Source organism: Xenopus laevis, chromosome 3L (assembly GCF_017654675.1).
Source record: "Xenopus laevis strain J_2021 chromosome 3L, Xenopus_laevis_v10.1, whole genome shotgun sequence".
In the NCBI taxonomy this organism is placed as follows: Eukaryota; Metazoa; Chordata; class Amphibia; order Anura; family Pipidae; genus Xenopus; species Xenopus laevis.
The window spans coordinates 72,161,029-72,187,913 of record NC_054375.1 but is presented as its reverse complement, the minus strand read 5'-3'; the positions used below and the strand labels follow the sequence as shown (position 1 = coordinate 72,187,913).

General features: G+C 37.8%; 1 protein-coding gene across 1 annotated transcript in view; it reads left to right on the top strand.

The window, feature by feature from the left end:
* Positions 1 to 1,911: 1,911 nt before the first annotated feature.
* pnpla8.L (patatin like phospholipase domain containing 8 L homeolog) overlaps positions 1,912 to 26,885 on the top strand; it is a 28,091-nt gene continuing 3,117 nt past the window's right edge. The window contains exons 1-9 of the mRNA XM_018252535.2: positions 1,912 to 2,064; positions 6,335 to 7,410; positions 9,053 to 9,202; positions 10,375 to 10,526; positions 12,566 to 12,660; positions 17,472 to 17,643; positions 18,869 to 18,926; positions 22,748 to 22,942; positions 26,285 to 26,480. Of these exons, the coding sequence (XP_018108024.1) occupies positions 6,373 to 7,410; positions 9,053 to 9,202; positions 10,375 to 10,526; positions 12,566 to 12,660; positions 17,472 to 17,643; positions 18,869 to 18,926; positions 22,748 to 22,942; positions 26,285 to 26,480 (2,056 nt within the window). The 5' untranslated portion in view covers positions 1,912 to 2,064; positions 6,335 to 6,372. The remainder of the gene's footprint in view (positions 2,065 to 6,334; positions 7,411 to 9,052; positions 9,203 to 10,374; positions 10,527 to 12,565; positions 12,661 to 17,471; positions 17,644 to 18,868; positions 18,927 to 22,747; positions 22,943 to 26,284; positions 26,481 to 26,885) is intronic.

Here is a 26,885-nt window from a genome sequence, read left to right as displayed (position 1 = left end):
AATAAAATGGCTAAAAATTCAATAAAATGGCTAAAAATGCACCAAAATACCCAAAATTGCAATATAATCACCGAAATAACATACAAAAGGTATTGCACAGTACGGTTAGCGAATACGCTATTCGTAATGGCAATAAAACATTTTTTTCAGCCAAAAAAAGAGACGATGCGATAAGATAAAAAAAAAAAAGCCACAATGCCATGTATGTGCGTGTGTACAATTAGTAAATTACATGTTATGTGCGCGTGTGCGCGTGTGTGTGAGTGCAGTGAGTGTAAGTGACCCCCCCAATCCCCAAAAATGTATGTGTAAGTGTGTGTAAGTGTGAATCTAAGTGTGTATTACTGTAATAAGTGTGTGTTGGTGTGTTTTTATGTGTGTAATTGTTGCACTAATCTGAAAAAGTCGCTGAAAACTGTTGCAGGCGATCTGGAAGGGCCCCAGGAAGAGATCTGCGTCGTCATCCGTGTCCCTGTGCTGTGGGGGCGGAGCTGATCGGCGCAGTGTAGGCTGCAGCAGGACACGTAAGTAACACGTGCCTGCTACTGCTTTGGGGCCCCAGGGGCCATTCGATCCCCTGCTCTGCTCGTTGCCATGGGGCAGGGGATCGAAGAGGAACGGAGCGAGCGGCTCTAACAGCCGCTCCTCCGCTCCAGAACCCGGAAGTGCTGCAGAACGTAGAATCTACGTTCTGTGGCATTTCAAGTTACTTTTCCACAGAACGTAGATTCTACGTTCTGTGGCACTTAAAGGGTTAAGGTCCTCCATCTACCATTAATTTTGTCATTAGTACCAATATGTACCAAGACAGTTGGGTCATGACCAGCCCTGCAAAATGATTTGTCTACCCGATCAACCACATGCTGAACCCCGGCACCAGGAAGACCACAAACTGTTTGGTTGTAGTGATCCAGATGACATTACCCTATCCACTTTCCCGATAATTGAATCCCCTATATGTTAAGGCCTGGTTCTGCTCTCCTCCCCACAACTACTAGGAAACTGATCAGGCTGTTATAGAGATCAGCCCCATCTAGAACTGCTAATCCAGAGTTCACACAACCATCATCTTCACTCAATCTAGTTGGGATGCACAAACTAGATTTTCTTACAGCATTGAAGCCACCCTATAAGAGATATTGGATCTAACTGTCAATGAACATCTGAAACCCAACTGCTGCAAGAAGACAGAACTGAAGAGAAACAGATGCTGAGAGAGGAATAGTGAACATAAACTTGACTATTTCAGAAACAATGCAGAATATTTAATTGATTGTACTTTGCTTCTTATTTCAGTATGATGAAGCTGATATTTCATTTTTGGGATAGTTCCCCTTTAACCGCTCTTATGTGTCATATGGTGTCACATAGTTATTTAAGTTGAAAAAAAGACAAAAGCCCATCAAATTCAACTCTTACAAACAATACATACAGCATAAACATATACACAAATATACAGTATCTATGTATATACATGTACAACTAAGTAGAAGAATCAAGCACTCACAGGTCAAAAAAGAAACGAAGAGCTTTATTATCTATCTATATAAACCGTGACTTCAACAGCCCTGTATGTATAACATTGTATTGCCCCGCATCCTGTGTGACTGCTTTACACTGCACTGCCCCAGCTCATCTGTACATATCACACTACAGCTACACTGAGCTTTTCAGGACACAGCATTCCCCCACACACGGTAGTGCACTCTCCCTTTAGTTGGCCTCAGCTCTTCTCTTTTATATAACGCTGCAGCTTTCTGGAATTTAAATCCCGTAACACGACATACATTCAGCGCTCATGTTCGCTACTCTATTCAGGCAGCTGTAACTCCCTTCCCAGCCTGTCATATGGTGGTGTGATGTGGGCAGGTCCTTAGCAGGCAGCCAGACATAGAACACAAGACACGCCCGATCTGACATCACACTCTCCCGCCCACAACTCGTCACGTGACTGTGACAAAAACAACTTCCTCAAAATCACTCTAGGAAGCTGCTGCGGCCCTTCTAGAGAAGGAGAACTGAATGTAGAATTGTTGTGGTGCTGGATATAAAAGATTATATGAGGTGAGGGCCACTCTGAGGGGAAAATGGTGGCTTTGGGGGATCTGTGCTCTGGTTTTGGGGAATGTTGTTCCATACTGTACCTACTGCATCTGGGGCATAGCCTCCCTCCAATGGAGTGAGATGGGCAGCTAGAGGAATGCACAGTAATATGAATAGCGCTACTACACTGTGATTAGTTGCATGCTAGTGGAGGAGTGCTGGGTCGTATTCACAGGACTATTAGGGGGCACAGAGTGATTTTCATAGCACTATTATGAGGGGGCACACTAATATGCACTGAACTATTTGGGGAGTGCACGGTGATTTACACCAGACTATTAGGGGAGCACACAGTGATTTACACCAGACTATTTGGGGAGCACACAGTTATTTAAACCAGACTTAGGGGAGCACACATTGCTTTACACCAGACTTTTAGGAGAGCACACAGTTATTTACACCAGACTTTTAGGAGAGCACACAGTTATTTACACCAGACTATTGGGGAGCACACAGTGATTTACACCAGGCTATTAGAGGAGTGCACAGTAATATACACCGGACTATTTGGGGAGTGCACACTGATTTACACCAGACTATTAGGGGAGTGCACAGTGAAATACACCGGACAATTCGGTGAGCACACAGTGATATACACCAGACTATAAGTAGAGCACACAGTGATTTACACCATACTATTAGGGGAGTGCACAGTAATATACACCGGGCTATTTGGGGAGCACACTCTGATTTACACCAGACTATTAGGGAAGTGCACAGTAATATACACCGGACTATTTGGGGAGCACACACTGATTTACACCAGACTATTAGGGAAGTGCACAGTAATATACACCGGACTATTTGGGGAGCACACACTGATTTACACTAGACTATTAGGGGAGTGCACAGTGATTTACACCAGACTATTAGGGGAGCAAACAGTGATATACACTGGACTATTTGGGGAGCACACAGTGATTTACACCAGACTATTATGGGAGCACACAGTGATTTACACCAGACTATTAGAGAAGTGCACAGTAATATACACCGGACTATTTGGGGAGCGCACACTGATTTACACCAGACTATTACGGGAGTGCACAGTGATATACACCGGACAATTCGGGGAGCACACAGTGATATATACCAGACTATTAGGAGAGCACACAGTGAAATACACTGGACTATTTGGGGAGCGCACAGTGATTTACACCAGACTATTAGGGGAGCACACAGTGATTTACACCAGACTATTATTGGAGCACACAATAGTGCCAATGTTTCTTATAATAAAATAAATGTACATTCTGTCATGCTGTGGCTACAGAGAGAGCTGCTTGTGTAGTGTATAAGGATGTGTTTGCTCAGGGAAAATGTCATATTATAGGAATCTTACACTGTGGCTATCCAGTTATTGAAAGCAAAAATTATCCTTTGTTTTTAGAGCTACCAGTAGCACGCATCAGGAGAGCTGCATCCTTAGTACATAGCAAGCTGGGGTTTTGCATGGATGGGTGCAGGGTTGTCAATTCTGCGGGGGAAGGTTTGTCAGCGAGTGTATCATACATGTTCCTTGACACAGATTTTTTTTTTAACTAGCTAGTCAAGTAATAGCTCATGCTGGGATTGGCACATTTATGTTGTACCATTCCTTATAATAGGGTGTTACCTGTGGTCATATGAATTTTTGTAGTTGTAATGTAACTTTAAACAAACACCAAAGCTTTGATGAACACAGTTCAGGCAACTGGATTCTACTGACCTCCTTTGGATTAACATCAGGATTTTTTTTGTATTAGAGCAATTGAAAATTCGGGTTTGCCCCCTGGAAACGGCAACACAAATAGGGGGCAAAACTGGACATTTTGGCCCAAGCCTTATAAGTTACTAAAAGTCTTAGGCATCAGAATCTCCCATTATGGCCTTGCCATAAAATTTTCTGGATAGAGTGTGAGCAAATAATTGAGGTTTAGATACATCATATGATCACCTATATATGAAAGGGCTTGTTTACTAAGTTGCTAAGGAGCATGTATGGCCACAAGTACTTTTGAGTAGCTCACAGCTGTGCTTTCATTAAGTGCTTTGCAAATAGCACTTTCTTTAATAAGCATGCCTGTTTCTTCAGCAAAAAGCTGGATATAGTGGTCGTAATCTCTAAAGGCTCATTTTAATACTGCACCATTCATGTTAGCATGCACATCTGTTCCAAAGGGCACCCTGGAAGTAACACCACATAATATAGGTAATGCAAATAATGGACAGTGGGAGGGGCTTTTTTTGGTACAATAATTGCTCTGTAATTCAAATGAAGGCCTGGCAACTGACCTATATGAAGAAAAGAATTCACCGGCACACAGGTATTGCTGGCAGGGTGAAAGCCCTTGCTTTAAAGTTTAATAGTGCGACATGCAAACTGACCTAAACATGAGTTCCCTCTGTGCACTGACACAATATACAATTTATAAAAGTTTATGATTCATCTTTCAGATTGCCAAGCTTTTATATATAATTTCTATAAATTCTTAATTTCCTTCCAAATGGAATAATTTTTCTATTGGTCCTATGCCTTTGTGTGAGTAATATATACTATATATATATATATATATATATATATATATATATATATATATATATATATATATATATATATATATATATATATATATATATATATATATATATATATATATATATATATATATATATATAGAATAAAGTACCCCCTTTTGTAAAATATAAGGATATTATAAGTTACCGAGGAGTTTCATGACCATATAAAAACACGAGGCCGAAGGCCGAGTGTTTTTATACAGGTCATGGAACTCCGAGGTAACTTCTAATATCCTCATATTTTGCAACTGGGGGTACTTTATTTATTATAATACACAAGTTTCGGTGAGTCATGTGACAGAAATGACATCAGAACTCACCGTTTATAACTGATGACATCAGAACTCACCGTTTATAAGGATATAATTTACAGGATATTCATGGCTTTTGTGTATTATATATATATATATTCAGTTTAACATAGGGGTTACATCATTTTAACAGAGAAGGCATATTTATGTGCAGCCGTAACTAACCTTTATACTGTATGTTTAGAAGAGCTATAATTTCCAGGACATTGTAACTGTAATCATCAGGCCACATTAACTTTTACTCTTATGACCTTGTGTAAAGAGGGAGAGGTGTTAAGAAGGTTTTGATTGGAACAGGACTGTGGGAGTGTTTGTACCGAGTTATGGGAATGTATGGATATTGTGTACACCAAGCTAATTTTAGCCATGGTCTGTACTCTAGGAATCTCAAGAAAATGGAAGGTGCAGTTTAATTCAAAATAATTTTGTGTATAATAAATTTACAATATCATTTTTAATTTAAAAAATGAAAAAGGTGATTGTGTCTGTTTTGTGCTTGCTGAAGAACAAAAGAATATGCAAGTCAATGCACTGAAAGAGATTTTGATCTGTACCTTAATTTTAGATGGACCTACCCTAAGCAGCACTTCAATTGATCTTTCTCATTTGTTATTATTATTACACAAAGATAGATATGAAAGTAATGCATGTAATAATCCCAGACCAGTTAACATCAAGCAAAAGTTGTACATGCCATACTTTCTTCAAAATTGCTACATGTCCTAGGTGTTAAGTATACAGTTGGCATTGATGTATTTTCATTATTTCATCCTCAAGCCTAAATTGTACTAATGGCAGTAATTGAGACTACATATAAAATAGTAGCTATGTGCCATTTCCTTAGACTGTTGTTTACAAGAAGCATATCTTTATGGCCTTGCACTGTGGAACTGAGCTGTAAATACAAACTGCATCTGTAAAGCAATGTGGTATCTGCCAATACCAAGTCTGCAGCAGGGAGGGAGCTTACACTAACATGCAACTCTTGCAAAGGTTGGAAGTAAAAATAAAATTGTTTATGGATTTAACATTTATGTTCCTTTATTTTTTTAGTCCTTTTGGGTCCTTGGACTGAAATGAGAATTAAAAAATATATTTGATTATATTATTGGTATATTCAGCGGGTTAAGGCTTTAAGACTTGATGTTAGGTGTATGTATAGATTTTAGATTTTGAAGGCACATTTGTAAAATTAGATTGCGACATGTTGATAACATATATCACTTGGCAAGAAGTTGCAGTATCTACTAATCACTTCAGGGTGACATGTTGTAAACTGTTTTGGGGTGATTATTAGAATGTGGGAATATGTTTAATACACTGATAATTTAAGTTTGTTGTTCTTTTTACTCTTATTTCAGGTGAAATATTTTAAGAAATAAATTTGTACTGTCTAGTAATGTCAGTATTGCTTCTTCTGGACACATATATCTGCATATGGTCTGCCCAACGGAGTGCGTGGAGGAAGCAAGATTGGAAGCTCTCATACTATAATAAATGCCATTTTTATTCACGTTTTTTCTTCCTTAGTAGTTTTACACATCTAAGAGAACACCTTTGCATTGCTAGCAGAGGAAGAACACTAAAGAACAATAAATATCAACACAGGTGTTTTTCTTGCTCTAGAACTTCCCACTTTGGCACTACTTCTTCAAAGGGTGTATTAGCAACAAACAAGTCTATGTCCCGCATTAAGAACACTTTTGACACCGTATCCAAAGCTGTGTCTAACACTCACAATGAATTAATTTCACGCATTGTACGTTCAAAGCCAAATCCAGCGTCTGTAGGAAAAGAAGACAGCGTCCATATAAATCCAGGTGAAGCTGCACAGCCCGATAACAGTGGTTCTGAGTGTCAGGAAAATAAAGACAACCACCTTTTAACTGAGGCTGAATCGAGAAGTATTGGAAATGCAACGTCTTCAAATGCATCAGACAATTCAATAAATAGTCCAAAAGAGCTTGTGGATGCAAGAGGTCTTTTCCATGCAAGCTATTTTACAACAAATTTTGGGGAGACTTACAACTCTTTGGCTAGCCATATTAACTTTTATTTCTTTAATGATACAAATATGGAAAAAAAAAATGCTTCACAGGATTCAAAGCATCAGCTTAATTCACCTTTAAACGATGAACAGAACAATGGCAAACAAAAGGAAATCCTTTCTGAGTCTGCAGCTCTTGATAACGTACCAGGCTCTACCAAAAAGAGCATCTCAAACTTTCTTACCAGTCCATCCAACAGTGTGCATGCATTTGTGGGTAGTTACTTTGGAGGCTTGGGTTCTAAGCTAAGATCGGAATCAAAGCCAGCCTTAGAGGATAAGGGAAAAGAACAGAACCCTGAAGTGACAGATAACTGGAGAGAGCAAGACAACAAAGAAACTAAAGGTGCAGAGGACAGAGCAAAGAAGCTTTCCCTTCAGAGGGAAAAGGTAAGTACTACAGAAAATAAGTTGTTTGCACTATTCGCTTTACATTTTAATTTACAGTCATAATGGCACATTATTGGATTTCTGAGATAAGAGCACCTTTGTAGAAAAAAATATACCTAATTCCACTTGCAATCAAAAGTGAAATTTAGCATGACACCATATTTACACCCACTTACAACATTTTGGGGAGGTGTGTAACCCAGTCCCTTTCTCTGAGGAAGGGATTGAGTTACACACCTCCCTGAAATGTATGTGGGTGTGATTTAGAGGACAGAATTGGGTTATATACCTCCCTGGAATATTGTGGGTGGGTGTGAATAGAGGGTCATGCTGAACATGAGAAAATAAGCCCTCAATTTTGATTTCAAGTGGAATTATTTATTTTTTATCTACCCTGTATGGAAGGCTCCAGAATTCTCCACTTGCGATCCATTTTTTCGATTTTTGGGGGTTTAGTTCTCCTTTAAGGATAATACAGTCACCAACATCCAATGATAGTGTTCCATTGAACGTAATCAGGTAGCTAAAACTCACTCAGAAGTGTGAAAGTGGGATCCATTCACAATGATACCATGACGCTCATGCCTTAAAGAGGTTGTTCACCTTTGAGATAACTTTTAGTATGATATTCTGAGACAGTTTGCAATTGGTTTTCATTTTTTTTTTTATTATTTACGGTTTTTGAGTTATCTAGCTTTTTATTCAGTGGCTATTCAATTTGCATTTTAAGCAGTCTGGTAACTTGGGTCCAAATTACCCTAGCAAGCATGCATTGATTTAAATAAGAGACTGGCATATGAATAGGAGAAGACCTGAATAGAAACATGAGTAATAAAAAGGAGCAATACCAATACATTTGTAGCCTTACAGAGCATTTGTTTTTTAGAGGTCAGCGACGCCCATTTGAAATCTGCAAAAAGTCAGAAGAAAAAAGCAAATAACTATAAAGCTATAAAAAAATTAATAATGAAAACCAATTGAAAAGTTGCTTAGAATTGGACATTCTATAACATACTAAAAGTTACCTTAAAGGTGAACCACTCCTTTAATATTTAACATTTCATGACTGAAAGTGTCACTTGTTATAAAACTGGGGTAACTTTGTTAAAAGCAGCATTATATGTTTCTGACAAGTAATTCTGGTTTAGAGACTGTTTTTCCAGGTTGGCATAAATGGGCACTTTCATGTAGAATAGAGTTAGGGTTGAAAGTTGGTTTGGCATGATGAAGTGTACCTCTGCTTTTTGGAGTTACAGAGAGAATATTAAGGAAAAAAAGAATTTAGCTTACTACAAGCCTGACAAATGTAATTGTTAATTTTCTCTTTTACACAATATTGGCCTTACTAGGGTGTGGGTTTTATCTTCCTACATGAGCAGTACTGTTCTCTGCAGATAGTAAGCACAGCTCATGGGCCATGCTCGAAAGGTAGCTGCATTTGCTAACACACCACAAAGAGCAGGGAACATTGCCTGCAGACAACAGTGAAGCATTTGTTGTGATTGCTTTACCTATTCCTTTTTACGTTGCAATTATTTTAATCTTAAAATGATAAACTTTTTGCAGTGTCTGAAAGTTGGTAAATATAACCATTGCATGCACCTGTTCACTCATGCTGCAGTATCGTCTCACATCATTGCAGATTATTGCCCGGGTTAGTGTTGATAATCGGACAAGAGCATTAGTACAATCCCTTAGAAGAGCCTCTGATCGCAGATTATGCATCAATCGTGTGGAAGAGTTGAGTTGTCACCTACTTGAGTTCCCAGAAACCAGAGGAGTCGCAGTTAAGGTAATGCATCCATTCTAAAATTCAGTTCTACGTTACTTTCCCTGTCTTTTGAAATGTTTAACTATGCAAGTTATTTATCAGCTGTGCAACATACTACTTATTTTTAGGTTTTTGGTTCTATGCCTTCATGCTGTCCCTGTTTGTGATGTTGGTAGATACATGTCAAAAAGCATTACATTTTGCACAAAAGCAGGATGTCCTTGAAATGTCAGCTAAACATGATTATTCAAGAACCACTTCAACCATATGCACCAGTATGTTAATTGTAGGCAAGTTTTTTATTTTTTTGCACTTGCACTAATAAAATTTGGAGAAGTGCTACCAAAGTACGACCAAGTGCTTGTTGTGAAGAATGCACACCAATAAGGATTATTTGCTAACGCTTGCTTGAGAGTGAGCTGCTTAGATGTTGGCAAACTGGGTGTACTGAGCATCTGTAACAGAAAGGAATAAGCAAGAGCTGTTGAAGCAAAGCACAACTTCTCTGCTCCACTATAATAAAGATGTGACCAGGTATACACAAGCATGCTGTGGTGGAAAATGTTCCTCAATACATTGAATGGCTCTGCAGATTTACTGAATTTAGAGTGATTGGTTACTTGGCTCTCTGTAGCTCTCTTGTCTGACAATCATCTCTAATGTGTCAAAGCCAGCATGGTAGATTGATCTCTCCTTAAAAAACGTTCCAAGTCTAATATCCCTAGGAAATGACTTGGATTCAGATTTAAGAGAGCAAGTAACGCAGATCTTTTGTGACTTTTCTATTGTATTCGTTTATATAGCACCATACATGTTTGCAGTGTTTTTTCAAGGTATGAACATTGGTAGTTATTATACATATAACATAAATATGTCAGTGTGAGATGTTTCAATACACAGTTTAAATACACAGTCTATCCATTGCCATGTGCAATGTAAAGAGCTTTAGTGGACTCGGTGGAATATTCTTGCAGGTCTTTTGTTTGACCTGTATTATTGCAGGTGCTTTAGCATTGGTGTCAAGACAATCTTTCCCACCCAACTCTTAAGCTTATGAACAAGTTTCTCTCACTACGCATTTGCTTTTGGTTCTGATGATTAGTTGCTTATATTATATTTTATTCAATGCTCCCGAAAGTGTCAGCACTAAATCATTGTATCTGAATATATTGATTATTCTGTTTTTATTTCAGGAAAAAGTTATTCCTTGTTTGCTGAGACTTCGGCAAGCACATGATGAAACGCTCCAAGCAGCTGTAAGAGAGGCTTTAGCCTTAATTGGCTATCATGATCCTGTTAAGGGCAGAGGCATTAGAGTTCTCACTATTGATGGTGGAGGAACAAGGTAAAACTGATTTAACCTAACATGTGCCCTTGGTTTGTATGTGCAGTGTAGTGGATTGTATGAGCCATGGGGCGGCCCTCATTAGTTAAAATTGCAATTTTCTATTTAGGATAATCAAATTGCACATACTACTAGAATTTGTGTAGGTACATATGTGATGTTTTATGCAATATATTTCTATAGAGATTGCAATGTTCAGGGGTATAGTTTCTAGACTATGGAGGCACCAGACATTTATGCAATTGAAGGAACAGTAACATCAAAAAATTAAGTTGTTTTTACATAATAAAAATATAATGCAGTGGTGCCCTGTACTTGTAAATCTGCTGTGTTTGCTTCAGAAACTCTACTATTGTTTATATAAATAAGCTATGTGTAGCAATGGGGGCAGCCATTCAAAGGAGAAAAGGCTCAAGCTAAACAGCAGATAAGCTCTGTAGAACATAATGTTATCTGTTATACAATATTTAACCTGTGCCATATAGACTTTTTTCAATTTCCGCCATTGCAGCTTGTTTATATGAACTATAGTAGTATTTCTGAAGCAAACACATCAGTTTTACCAGTGCAGGGCAACAGTACATGATATTTTCATTACTTTAAAACACTTTCATTTTTTAGTTTTACTGTTCCTTTAATCAGCACACAGTGTGTGTCTGGTACAGGGCACAGATATACAGGTACAACCTTTTGCACCTTCATCCAGAAGGCACAAATTGTTGAAACGGTCAGTGACGGACATGACGAGGTGTGTCAAGGTGCAAAAAATATGGCCATTGTCTTTAAGACTTTTCATTTACTTTTGCGTTTGTGCTTTTGTTTCTTTTTGTGTTTGTGTATTCTCTGGTAGTCTTGAGACGGCCTTGCTTTAAAGCAGGTGTTTTAAATGTACACATATCACAACATGAGCAAGGCTAGTTACGCTGCATGGCTACTCAGAGTATTTATATGAAGACAATATGACACTGAGGTATTGTCTCCAAGGTCTTATTGATTTTTAGTTGATTCTGTTCTTCCATCATCTAGCACAATATTTACTTGTAGCATTGGCAGTGTCTACTTGAAAGTCTTATTTTATAGTCCCATCATTCACACTTATGCAGTGTCTTTGGTTTACTTTCATACCTTGAATATCCTTATTATTTTACCTAATATACCACAAGGCTTTTGGGAACAAAGGGATAAATTTATAAAATACGGAACTTGGATCACATGAATGTCTAACAATTTAGTATTTTCCTCTTTTATGACCACATTCTTGACAGGCTGGCAAATTTCATTAATTTGTGATATAGACTGTAGATTGTAAGCTCCAACGGGACAGGGTGCAAAATCTCTCTAAAGAGCTAATGCATACATAATGTTGGTGCTATAAAAAAGAACAATAATAATAATTAGGGATGCACCGAATCCAGGATTCGGTTCGGGATTCGGCCTTTTTAAGCAGGATTCGGATTCGGCCGAATCCTTCTGCCAGGCCAAACCGAATCCTAATTTGAGTATGCAAATTAGGGGTGGGGAGGGAAATCGCATGACTTGTCACAAAACAAGAAAGTAAAAAATGTTTCCCCTTCCCACCCCTAATTTGCATATGCAAATTAGGGTGCGGATTCGATTTGGTATTCGGCCGAATCTTTCAAGAAGGATTCGGGGGTTCGGCCGAATCCAAAATAGTGGATTCGGTGCATCCCTAATAATAATAGTGTCCTTTTAGCCCTCACGATCTTGAACCCTTTGTGTCTTCGTTAGATTATAACCAATCTGACTATATATTGCACCCTGCACTGCATCTTTTTCCTCAGCCTTATTTTGATTTTAACATGAAATAACAAGAGCAAGTATAATCTAATCACTCAAACCAGCTTCACATTATATGACTGAATCAAATCACACTAAACAAATAAGTCTAAGCATCTTTTTGTAGTTTATGGAAAACTGATGGTAACACTTGAGTAAAGCTTATAAACTTTAGTTTGCATGTAACATGGGCTGCCATTAATTTGAAGTGTTTAAGCATACTTTTCTTTTGAATATTACAGAGGAGTAGTAGCCTTACAAACCTTGAGAAAATTAGAAGAACTGACTGGTAAACCTATCCATCACCTCTTCGATTATATTTGTGGAGTTAGCACAGGTAACTGGAGAATGTACAAAATATATTGCGTTATATGGATAATTTTTACTTTTATTCAATTTTGTCGGTTGTGTTTTATTTAGGAAAGCATAGTACCATACTGGGTGCTTTGAAAATAAATTATAAGATCTCATCCATGGACTATAATTAATATTTTTATCAGTGGGGTTTTATTTAGGGAAACATAGTACCTTAATGCAGTAACGGAACTAGCAGGGCCCGCCCCCACCCTCGTCCGTGTGATTTCTCTACGCCTGCATCCGTCTCCAGCGTGCGCGATCTGCCGGGGGGGCCTGCGGGGGTGCGGACCCTGGCCAGGTTGCACCCCCTGCTCCCCCGGTAGTTACGCCCCTGCCTTAATGGGTGGTTTAACAATAAATTCTGAGATCTCATCCATGGACTATAATACATTTTAATTGTTAAAGGAGAAACAAACCCTTAATAAAAAAAAAACCCTACCCCCCCTAACCTACATAGACCCCCCTCCCCCCCAGCCTAGCTTCCCCCTCAGGCTAATGCCCCTAACTCTTTACTTACCCCTCCATGCAGATTCTGTCTAGCAGAGTTTACGGCTCTTCTTCTCTTCGGTAATCTACGGAATGAGACCAGTGAAACTGCGCATGCGCAGTTGGAGCAATTTTCTGTTTGGCGCAACTCACGAAAATTACCAAAGTGCCGGTCTCATTCGGAAGATTACCGAATCGGCTGAAGATAGAACCCGTGAACTCCGCTGGACAGAATCTGCACAGAGGGGTAAGTAAAGAGTTATGGGTGTTTGTCCGGGGGGGGGGGGAGGAGCAATTGGTTTTAATTTTTTATTTATTGTGGGTTTTGAATTATACAAGTTTTTATTTAACAGTTATGCAGTTTGGAATTTCAACAGCTCTTTAGTTGCTAGGGTACAACTTATCATAGCAACCAGGAAGAGACTATAGGGGAAATTCACAAAAGTCGTCATTTTAAACAACATTTTCTCCAGACATATTAAATGAGGAGTAAATTTTACGCTCAGTATAACTTTCCCATGTGTCAGATCAATTATAAAATAATCTGCTCTGCTTTGCTTCACCCAAATTTAATTTCACTCCTCTTGTACAGAAGGTGCCCCTTTGGGGAATTATCAACATATTAATAGGGATTAGCATTTTATACTCAGGGCACAAGTTTATGTCTAACCCTATAGGTGTAAAAGCCTCATTAACAAAACAAGTAAAACACTGATTAAACAAAAAAAGTCTGTTTTATACAATTTGATATGTAAAAAGGTTTTTAAATCACACATTATTTTACTAGTTGTATCTTAATGAATGAGGCAATATTAGCAATTTGAGTAAATATTATCTAAAGGAAAAGTAAAGCCTCCCAGCCATTTTTTTTTAGTTTTAGCAGCAATTAGACACTTGACCTAATATAATAAAACATATTTGTGATACAAATCCCTACATTATGCAAAATAGCAATTCTTGTATCTAGACCATTATATCTTGTTACAGAAGTGGAATTACACAAACATGTAGGCAGATTAAGAAAGCCCAGGTTATCCTGAAAAAAATGATGTATACTTTTCCTAGCTAAAATAATCTCCCTCCCCCCAAAAATGACAATTCGAGGGCTGCCTGCCAGGTTTAGTAAGAATTAAAGACATTCAGAAAAAATGGCTTTAAAATGTCATGCAAACATCTGTAAACTGTCTAAAAGACAAATTCAAAAAAGTGGAGATAGAGGTTTGTGAATTTGGTGGGAAATCTGACTATTTTATCTCCACTTTTATTTTGTCTCACTTTTGGGAATTCCCCCCTGATGAATTCATCAGAGTAGACCTGCATCTTTCTGATTTCATAACACATGTGTGCATTTGAACTATTAGCAGAGATGCTGCATTTTAGGTTTTGGGCTTTTGTACCACCACAGCCCTTAGAAGTGAAGATATATTGTGTAGTAATCCACCCCATCTTCTTTCCTGCTGTTTCACAGCACGTTGTCTCGACTACTATCAGTTGCCTGAGCTTAGGGAGCTTATATGCATCATTTATGCAATATCAAATTCATACTTCATGTCTGATTAGTGATTAATTCAGATTCACACCACTTGGCAGAAAAGCACATCCTTCATTAGACTTAATTTATATTCAACCCTGAACCATCAGAAGCTATGACAGAAGTTACACACACTGCCAGTTTTTGACGATTTCCTTGATCCCTAAGCTAAGCTTCTCAGTAGCAGCCCAGATACCATTGAGCATTTGCAGTGTCACTGACACTCTTAAGAAGATCTAACAAGGTCAAAGGTGGGGTGCTTCTTGGGACAGACAGACATACATACATACATACATACATACATACATACATTAGTACTCTGGTGGCCTGCTCTGATATCATGGCCCACCCACATTGCTCAAAAAATCACAGATCCCCTACCATATTGTGTGTGGTGTGGGTCACAGACTGCTCCTCTAGTTACACCACTGATTATAGTGCTGCTGAACTTCTCACCTCGTATAGTTAGTTTAGCATATAAAGAGCATTTGTAGACTATTCTTGTTCAGGTTTTAGTTCCTTTAATGGATTAAATATGAATGCCAACTGATTTATAGCTGTGCATATATCTTGACATAAACAGACTTTGAGAACTAGGGTTTTCTTCAGATTATTCACTAGGTGGCGATCTAGATACAATTTTTATGGCTTTCTGTTTTTTTGCCTCCATTCCCAGATAATTAAAGTTAACGGTGTGAAACAACAGGAGGTATCTGCTAAAATAAATCAACCAGTAAGGCAACTTCGGGCGACTTTGAAAAACGAAGCTCTCGAGTGCCATCCCGCCAGCGATTTAGATTCTAGCCGGCGGGAAAGTAGTTCAGGGAGATTAGTCGCCTGAAGAAGAAGCGATTTGTTGCTGGGCGACTGATCTCCCGAAATAGCAGCATTTGTCTCTGCCCTTAACATTTTACAAGTAACATTTGTAGAATCGAGTACAAAAAAGTTATATTTCATATAATAATGTTAATTAGAAAATTTATTACATACATTTTAATTGTTAATTCGGCAAATGAATGCAGTATAATATTTTTGGTGCAAAATAGCTTTTTCAGCCAAACATTTGAGGCATGTTTTCACAAACAAAATAGATCATAATCATATATGAAATGTCCAGTAAGGTGTTTAAAAAAAATATGAAATATTAGTTGCGATTGCCTCTAAATCTGTAATGCTAATGAGACATGAAATCTATGTGTCTGCATAAAAGAATAAACTGGGAAATTCTATTCATCCTTCATTAAAATGTTCAATATACAAATGTATTCTGCACATGTCAAATATACTGAGTTTGCTTAGAAAATATATTAATTTAAAAAAGTTTAACCCTTCTCCTGCTGTCTGGAGGGTTTACTTGCACTTCAGACTACACTATTACTGTACGTCACCATTTCCAGTATGTCACTTCCAATGCTGACAACAAAGTACATCTACATCATTGCAAATGAATCATAGTATTAATGTACAATGAACCACAACTTGTTTAAAAGGTGTAATCCAGTGGATTTCAGACTGTTTAGTTCAAGCCCTCAACATTTAGTCAGTAATCCCCTTAGCTCATATAAAGCCTACAGATATATGAAAACGTTATTTTATCAGCCATGGCTTTACAACACACATAAGTCTTCATCCTAAATCTCTCTGTAGTTCACCTTCATGCTTGGCCTCCACGTAAATCTTGAAGAATAAATAGGAATTTTCTCTAAATCTCCACATAACTGGCCTCAGCCCTGGCCACGGCTCATCCTAAACATCCAGTTGTTGCTCAAAGACATAGGGGCAAATTTACTAAAGCGTAAAGCAGCTGACGCTAGCACAAATTCGCCAGCGTGACGTCATTTTGTTAATTTGACTATTTACTAACGGATGCTGGCGTAAATTCGCTAGCGAAGTGGACCTACTCTAGCGCTACTTCGCACCCTTACGCCAGGCGAAGTTGCGCTATGGCAAAGGGCCGTAACTACGCTAATTCACTAACTTGCGCATTTTACTGAACGTTACCTCTTGCGCCAGACTTTACTTTGCCAGGTCAGACCAGGCGACATTCAATACAATAGATAGGAGTTTGTCCAAAAATAGTTTAAATTTTTTCTAAGTCCCAAAAAACGCTGGCGTCTTTTAATTTTTTAAGGGTGATAGTATGAAAAATAGCGTAGATTTTGTTGGGGGTACCCTCCTTCCCCCCTACATTTCCTAACATATGGCATTTTAACGATACAGTGGGCACATGTGTAGGGCAATAGAACACCTTTATTTTATTTTTTTAAAGGTTTCCTGGGCTTGCGTAGTGTAATGTAGTTGCTGCAGCATATACGGCCATTATATTTTAACTTCGCCCCTATGCAAATTAGGCATCGCTAGCGTAACTTCGCTTTGCCTGATGAAGTAACGGTAGCGCAACTTCGCTACCGTTCACCTCCCTGAGCGCAACTTCGCATTTTGCGTAGCGCTGGAGAAACTACACCTGGCGAAGTGCGGCAAAGCTGTCGCTGGCACAACTTCGGATCTTAGTGAATTTGCCCCATAGTTTGCTAGCTGACACAGACACTCTTCCTATTTGTGTCAATGAATTTTAATCTAAGGAGGTAACAGAGTTATTCTCCTTACACTGGTACCACTGAATAGTTAGAATCTATAGTTTTTCATAATTGCCATAATAAAAATTAATGAACCCACCAATATTTTCATAGTTGACACTCCAAAGTAAAGTAGTATGTAATCATTGTGCAAAATACATTATTTACTCTTGGAAATTCTGTATTTTCCCTTTGCAGGTGCTATATTAGCTTTTATGTTAGGATTGTTTCATATTTCACTTGATGAGTGTGAAGAAATGTACAAGAAATTGGGAAGTGATGTGTTCAAACAGAACGTTATCGTTGGAACAGTAAAAATGGGCTGGAGCCATGCTTACTATGACAGTGAGGTGTGGGAGAAAATACTTAAGTAAGTTTTTCTATTTTGTGTTGCATTTTTAGCTGTTAAGTAATCTTATTGAATTTTTTATTAAATAATTTTATTAAATAAGTTCATATTTCATATGCAATATAGTAAATAGCTTTAACAATTACTTTGTAACCCAACAGGTCACTGTTTTTTTTCGATGGGGTCAATGACCCCCATTTAAAGAGATACTCACTAGAAATTAATTTTTTTTTTTATTTTTTTTTAAATCATTAATAACATTGATTTTTTAAATCAATAATAAATCAGTTCATATTTCATATGCAATATAGTAAATAGCATTAACAATTACTTTGTAACCCAACAGGTCACTGTTTTTTTTCGATGGGGTCAGTGACCCCCATTTAAAGAGATACTGACCAGAAATTAAGTTTTGTTTTTTTTTTAAATCAATAATAACATTGCTTTGCATGCTATTTATAATCATGCCATAAAAGTATTTGCTTGATGCTTTTACATTACCTGATTCCCATGTTCCTCTATGAGCAGGCTGCCATATTGTGCAGCAGCAGTCCGTTAGCATTAGAAACTTTAACTGACAGGTTGAGAAGAGACGGTCAGGTTGGCAAAACAGTCAGTTTCAGAGACTTCAAATAATAATAACTTACAAAAACAGCCATATCAGCCGAAAACTATGGTCATAGCCTATAGTTAACTTTTAATGTAAGTTTATATTTTGAAGAGCAGTTTTTAGTGTCAGAATCACTTTAAGGTCTGAAGAGAGTCAGAAGTGTGGGGCCATATAAATAACTGGTTTGGGGCCCCAAAGTTTGTGATGGTGGCCCTGAAAATGGTTATTCACAAAACCCTTCACTATGGATTGTCGTTTAAAAAATGCAAACCTTTTTGTGCTTGCCAGATTTTCAGCAAAAGTTCAGGACAGTGTCATAATGTAAAATGAATCAGTGGGTCCAGTTTAAGACAGAGACAAAATATTCAGATAAATCTAAATCTTGTAATCAATGTCAGTATTTTACCAAATGCTAAAAATTCATATATCTTTGTTGGGCAATACTGATCAGGATATTTATCGCTGTTTTTGAATGCATGCTCTTATCATAAAACATATATCATATATGCTGTTATCTACAAAATCAACTTAAAGTTTTATGTGTGACATATTTGTAACTACTTGCATTTTTGAGCCGCATCATTTGGCTGCTTCATTCTTTTGCACTTGTGGCTAATGATTTATCCTCTCCAAAAGGGAAAGAATGGGTTCTGATATCATGGTTGAAACAGCAAGGAATCCACTGTGTCCTAAAGTAAGTTTTCTACATACCAGTGTCTCAAATACTATTAGGATGCTTTTACCCAAGGCATTTCTTTATTACCTTAATGGATTTTTTTTTTTTATGTTTGGTCGAAAAGGATTGCTGGCACTTGTTTGTTTGTATACTTTTACACTCCATTTTTTTTTATACTGGTTCCAATTAGTCTCAACTGAATGTTTACACACTCAATTAAAGAGCTTTAGTCTGCCAGGTATTGCTGAAAGAGGAAAAATCCCCCTATTTAGATAGATAGATAGATAGATAGATAGATAGATAGATAGATAGATAGATAGATATAGTAGATAGATAGATAGATAGATAGATAGATAGATATAGTAGATAGATACAGTAGATAGATAGATAGATAGATATTCATGTAATAAATAAATAAACCTGCTTATATTGCAAGTCATACTCATGTATAATTAGCACAAAGCAGGATTTAATCATGTACTGTATGAAGGCATAAAACATATATCCATTTGTGCACATACCTTCATAATAATTATTGACTGTTGATTGTATGTATATAGAGTACATACATACATACATACATACATACATATGTATAAAAATGTCATTCTAAGAACCTTGCCTATATTAAACATTTCCAATGGTTTTAAAGTAATTTGTAAATGTAATTGCAGTTGAAAGTATTGTCTGTTTATCTGGGTTGGACTCTTAAAAGAACAGTTCAGTGTAAAAATGAAACTGGGTAAATACATAGGTTGTGCAAAAATTATTTCTAGTTAGTTAACATTGTAATATATAAAGGGTGGAGTGAACGCACTGCCATCTTTAATCTTTCCCCGGAAGTTGGCCGGATTGACGTAGACATGCATGAATCTGTCTGTAGCTGGCTTGCGGGCAGGCAAAGAGGTCAGGACTGAGCCCCACCAGGATTTTTCCCAGTATCCTGGTGGGCTAGTCCGACCCTACCTACCAGTATAATACCATAGCGGTATACCCCTAGGGATCTCATCCACAAAATATGTTGCAAAACTTGTAGCATTACATGTTGTCAGAATAGGACAGATGAAGTTACCTGTTTCCCTTGAAACCTGGTGCATCTTTGCCACTGATTTTTGTGTTCCTTTTTATCTTTTTAGGTCATTTAATGCTAGCTGAGTGAGTGCATGTACAAAATGCCTTGTTGTAAATATCCATCACTTAGTACTAAGCACATTAAATATGTGAAGCTTATCTTTCTGTTCACTTCTAATGTTGAAAAATCTTTGCTTCTAGACAAGGAAAAATAATAAAATGAATGATGGTTTTCTCTGCCCTTAGCTTCAGAAAACAATGGCTTGTTTGTGCACGAGGGTTGTTCTCCTGCTTTAAAAAGCATCTTTTACTCTTAAGTAGATCAATTATTCAGTTAGAATAATACAAGCGTAGGCTGGGGAGTTTATTCATTGTTATACTGTGCTTTATCAAGTGCTGATGTAATGCTGTTAGGCTTCTGTAAAAAACAAAGACCACTTTATAAAATGTTGCATTGCAAATAGTAATTGGATTGACTCAGGCCCCAGACATACTGTTCTCCTGAATGTCAGACATGCTGTGTGCATCACTGGAAAAGTTCTTGATGAGCGTTTTCATTATGAGAGATCCAAAATGATCATACTGTTCTGACAGGAAACATTTTTTTTTTTTTCTCCATGTACATTCATGTCTCCAAATCTTTATAAACATATTACAACATTCACTGATCTTGAACAGCAGTTTGAAAACATGGATATTGAAGTCCTTGACACATGGCCAGATGCATTTCAGTGAGAAATACTTATCCCATGGTGTATTACATGAAACCTCAATAGGAGTCTATGCGGAAATTTGGAACTGAAGTTGAAGATACATTTTTCTCATCAAGTGGAATCTAATGTTAACATACATAGTGATGTATATTTTGCTTGTCTTGTAAAAAGACTTGTCTGCTTTGACACACTGTAAGCAAGATATATACAAAGGGAAATTAGTGTTTTTAAGTAGCTTAGCATAAAAGTAATCTAACTTTATGGGGCAGATTTATTAAGGTACGAGTTGTTTTTTTCCTAGAAAATTCGAGTTTTTTATAGGGATGCACCGAATCCAGGATTCGGTTCGGGATTCGGCCTTTTTCAGCAGGATTCGGATTCGGCCGAGTCCTTCTGCCCGGCCGAACAGAATCATAATCCTAATCTGCATATGCAAATTAGAGACGGGGAGGGAAATTGCGTGACTTTTTGTCACAAAACAAGGAAGTAAAACATGTGTTCCCCTTCCCATCCCTAATGTGCATATGCAAATTAGGATTTGGTTCAGTATTCAGCCGAATTTTTTGCAAAGGAATCCAAAATAGTGGATTCGGGGCATCCCTAGTTTTTTTTTATTAAAAAAAAGATTCTTTTTTATACCCTAATCCTGGAAATAGCTGGAATCCGAAGCCACACCATCTAAAACCTGTCAAGGTTATGTAGAAGTCAATGGCTTGATCAAGTTTTTTCTGGAGTGTTTTTCCAGAAAACTCGAATGATCCAAGTTTTTTTTGTCGCCGGAAACTCGATCAATTCAAGTTTTCAGGTTGCGGGACTCAAACTCGCAGAATCGAGTTCACATTCTAGTTTTTTCTTAAGTAAGATACCTTTCGAGTTCATTCGAGGTAAAAAGAACTCTAACACTCGACCTTTGATAAATAACCCCCTATATCTTAAACAAATTCTGCAGTGAGAGCTGTGTACAGACCACCAGAATATTATCCATAAGAGATATGTAACAGAATTGCTGTGGTCTATTTCAAATCAACATGTCTGTATGATGGGCAGAGAGCTTGCCAGAAACACGCATATAGAGTCTCTAGAGATGTCTCTGCCTTTCAAATATCCATTTGCTTCTACATTGTGAATTCCTGTAAGCTCAGAATTTGTGTAGCATATCTAAGCATTAAGGCATCAAAACCCAAAAGCAGGGGGTGGGGGTTTGAAGGGAGTATCTAAAATAACGCTATCTTGTTTACATTGCCCAATTCACATTAGTCTATCTCATTGGGGGTTGATTTGCTGTATTAAAAATGCTTCCCACATGATATTATCTCAAGGATAACACACAATGCTGCTTTTTACCTTTAGGGTCTGGCCACACGAGCAGATTCAGAGATTAGTCGCCCCATCGACAAATCTCTTCTTCGGGACGACAATCTCCCCGAACTGCCTTCCCCCTGCCCTCCACTGGCTAAAATGAAAATCGCCTGCGGCAATGTACACGCGGCACTTCGTTTTCTGAAATAGCCCAAAGTTGCCTCACGAGGAAACTTTGGGTGACTTCGGAAAACGAAGCGATGCGTGTGCCTTCACCCAGACGATTTTCATTTTAGCCGGCGGAGGGCAGGGCTACGGCAGTTCGAGGAGATTGTCGCCCTGAAGAAGAGGAGATTTGTCGCTGGGGCGACTAATCTCCCCAAATCTGCTCGTGTGGCAGGGTTAGTTCACACGAGGAGAATCGGGGAAATTTTGTCGCCTGGCGACTAATCGCCTGTTCTTCTGGGCGACAATCTCCCCGAACTGCCTCCTCGTGTCTTCCCATCCGCTGTGATGAAAAGTCGCCTGCGCTAAAGCACACACAGCGCGGCGTTTTCCGAAGTCGTCCAAAGTTTCCTTGAGGATTTGAAGACACAAGGAGTTAGTTCGGGGAGATTTTCGCCCAGAAGAAGAGGCGATTAGTCGCCAGGCGACAAAATCTCCCCGAATCTCCTCGTGTGAACTAACCCTTAGTTGTAATGTTTACAAAGTGGAGGAAATAACTAAAACCATGCCTTGTCATTTTTCCTTCCATAGGTTTCTGCTGTGAGTACAATTGTGAACAGAGGACTACCACTTAAAGCATTTGTTTTCAGAAACTACAACCATTTTCCAGGTATGAAATCTCCTTACATGGGAGGATGTCAGCATACACTGTGGCAGGCGATTAGGGCTTCCTCTGCTGCCCCTGGCTACTTTCAAGAGGTTGTTCTTGGAAATGACCTGCACCAGGTAAGTTTTCTTTGAGTTCATTATTGGTCAGTAATGGTTTGCTTGATAAACACATGTTAGTGGAATACATATACAGTCATATGAAAAAGTTTGGGAACCCCTCTTAATTCTTTGGAGTTTTGTTTATTATTGGCTGAGCTTTCAAAGTAGCAACTTCCTTTTAATATATAACATGCCTTATGGAAACTGAAGTATTTGCAAATCCAATAAACTTTATGTCACTGCTCATACAAGCAACTCTGTGGCGTGAGTGCAGAAAGGGCTTCTTTCTCATCATCCTGCCATACAGATGTTCTTTGTGCAAATTGCTCTGAATTGTAGAACGATGTACAGATACACCATCTGCAGCAAGATGTTGTTGCAGGTCTTTGGAGGTGATCTTTGGGTTGTCTGCAACCATTCTCACAATCCTCCGCATATGCCGCTCCTATATTTTTCTTGGCCTGTCAGACCTGGGTTGAAACTGACCGTTTAAACCTCTGAGATAGCTTTTTGTAGCCTTCCCCTAAACCGTGATACTGAACATTCTATGTTTTTAGATCTTTTGAGAGTTGCTTTGAGGATCCCATGCTGTCACTCTTCAGAGGAGAGTCAAACAGAAGCACAACTTGCAATTGGCCACTTTAAATACATGTTTGGACACACCTGCCTATGAAGTTCAAGGCTTAGGGCAGAGACACAATGTCAGATTCTGGGAGATTGTCGGCAGGCGACTAATCTCCCTGAATCTGACCGTGTGTCTCTGCCCTTAAGGAGCTAATCCAACCAATTTGGTGTTGCAAGTAATCAGTATTGAGCAGTTACATGCATTCAAATCAGCAAAATTACAAGGGTACCCAAATTTCTGAACAGCTAGTTTTTCACATTTGATTTAATTTCAAACAACTGAATACTCCTTTACTCTTTGTTCAAAAAGCACCCCAGTACTCAGATGTTCCTGGAAAATGAAAGACATACCACTGTTATCTTTTTTTGTTGAAAGTGGAGTAAACTTTTATGCAGGCTGAGACTTTTTCATATGACTGTATTACAAATTGTTTGGAGCTCACCGAGTGACACTTGAGCAGTTGTAAAGCACTAGTGCTTGCTACTGTAACCAAGTGTTTTCAGCTGCACAAAGATGGAGCCAGCCATTTAGAAGGTGTGATTTAGTGCAAGGGTTTCATCTGTGCCTCATTAATAAATGCTTCCTCTGTGAGTTTAGTCTGGATGCTGCTTTGGTTGGATGAACTTAACTCCGCTGATTTTTTTTTTTTTTTTTTTTTTAGGGCAAAGGGGGCAGTAAGTAGAGTAATGTGATTTTCAGCTGACATTGTATTACAAAAAATAAAGCATAAATTAATGACAATTGCATCATAGTCAAACCAATGCAAATGGCAGTACATATGAGCCCTAAAAGGAAAAAAATTATATTCCAAAATATATTTTCATTTCTGTGAAATGTAAAGTATTCCATTCTTTAGTAAATATTCAGATTTGCTCCAGGCAGAGGGTAGCCATTCTATTCTTCCTTGTAACAGAACTCAGACCACTTCTGTCTCCTCTCTTGCTTCTGTCCATATGCATGATTACATTTCCAATACCTGTTCTGCTTATTAACAAGATTCCAGTGAAAATATTTTAAATGTGATCTAAAGCTCAGCAAATAATCTAGAAATGGTGCAAATGGCGAAATGGTGCAATGGTGTTTTGGGTTTCTGTGCCAGCCAAGAGCCACTGTATCCCATTAACCATGAATATCTCTGAATATCTGCACCTTTGCTCTGGCACCAAATTAAAAACACATCCTTTTTGGACACAAGTGCTTGGTGAAGGAGGACTAAGGGGCACAGTTTTGCAATCCTTAGTGCTCTTGCACTTTCTTGTGGGGCATTAATTGGTTAAATCATTTTATTGTACTATAATGTATAGTAAATGTGCAAAATGGCAAAGAACCTGCTGTATAAAAAGAATCTACAATGTAGCCTGATTTTTATTTAACATAATCTCAGTGGCACCTGGGGCACATTTAAATAATTTCACCCTGGTGTTTTGTATCTTAATGGGCAGGGAACAATGGAAATTCACCCCCCCCCCCCCCATTCACAGTTTCCCAAATATAGTGGTGCACTTTCTTGAAAGGTAATAGTCACTTGGAAAGTATAGTATATGGGATCTATTATGCAGAAAGCTCTGAATTACAGGAGTGCCACCTCCCATAGACTTCATTTTAATAAAATCATTCAAAAATTATTTTAAAATTATTTCATTTTTCTCTGTGATAATAAAACAATGCCTTGTACTTGATCTCAACTAAGATGTAATTAATCCTTATTCGAGGCAAAAAAAAAAAAAAAAAAGTCCTGAGCATTCTGGAAAAAGAGGTCCCATACCTGTATTTTGCTTTTGAGTGTGGTGGGAGAGATGTTCTCGTGACTGTCTGTGCTTGGCAGATACTTATCTAATTGCTATTCTGTCGGATATCCAGCTGCCTGCTGATAGACTCTGCTTACTGTAAACACATTTTTATTTTCCAGCAGTCATTATCAGTATTTTACCATTGATTCGCTGTCACAGTTCAAGTTCAAATATTCTGTGTGGGTGTGTACATTATTAACAGATGCTAATAGAGTAAACTTCATTTTTTTTTCCTTAGTATACACACACTTGTCCATGGTAGAAGACTGCATTATTTTGTGTAGAGCAACTGCTGATTTTGAATTTCCAGTGCCTAGGTGCAAAATGACTACTGGGAAGGACATCTCCCATAGATCCCATTTTCTGCAAACCTTGTTTTTAAAAAAGATTTCCCTGTTCTCTGTAATAAAACAATAGCACATACCTGATCCTAACAAAGCTCCTTAAATCCTAATCGGTGGCAAAACAATCCTATTGGGTTTATTTAATGCTAAAATGTTTTCTAGCAGCCTTAAGATATAGTGATCCAACTTACAAAAAGATCCCTCATCTGAAAAACCCCAGGTCCCAAGTATTCCAGATAAAAGATCCTGTACTGGTACTAAAATCAAAAACGTGAACTTACCACTGTGTGAAAACGAACATTTACTTTTTTTTTTTTTTTTTTACTTAATTTATTTTTTGCAGCTACAACATGAAAATTAAATTTTTTTGCAATAATATTCTAATTAATTTAGAAAGCACACTTTGTACATCTCTAGGTCCTGTTTAAACATATTGCTTATGGTCTGGATTGCAGAAAGTGATTTACAGTTTTATTAACCATCCTCTCGTTTTATCATGGCACTCTCTGTTTGAATTTGGGTGATGGGGAGTGGTGTAATGCATATCGTAGCCAAGAAGTCTTATTCTTTTATTTTAAAATACCCATATTATATTTTACAGGATGGAGGCTTACTTATTAATAACCCATGCGCTCTGGCAGTGCACGAATGTAAGTGTTTGTGGCCAAATGCAAAAATCCAGTGTGTGGTCTCACTTGGGACTGGACGTTTTGAAAGTGCAGGGAAAGGAACCACAACCCACACAAGCCTGAAAACCAAACTCTCAAATGTAATCAGTAGTGCAACAGATACAGAAGGTAAATACCAAATATGTGTTTGTTATATTGAGTAATCATTACATGCTTACATGTGCTTTCACTGTGCCTGTAAGTATAAACGATTCATTTATAGCTACTTGAAATGGGCATCTCTATATTTAGTATTATTGGATACCAGATTTTTGTTTTGTAACACTTACTTCTCTACAGCATAGGTCCTTTGTGAAACTGTTTTGATTCTATTTTAATGCTGGCTCAGTATTGTTTGTGTATATACTTAAAGGAACAGTTCAGTGTAAAAATTAAAACTGGGTAAATAGGCTGTGCAAAATATAAAATGTTTTCAAAATAGTTAGTTAATCAAATATGTAGTGTATAAAGGCTGGAATGACTTGTTTACCCAGTTTTTATTTTTACACTGAACTGTTCCTTTAATAAATCTGT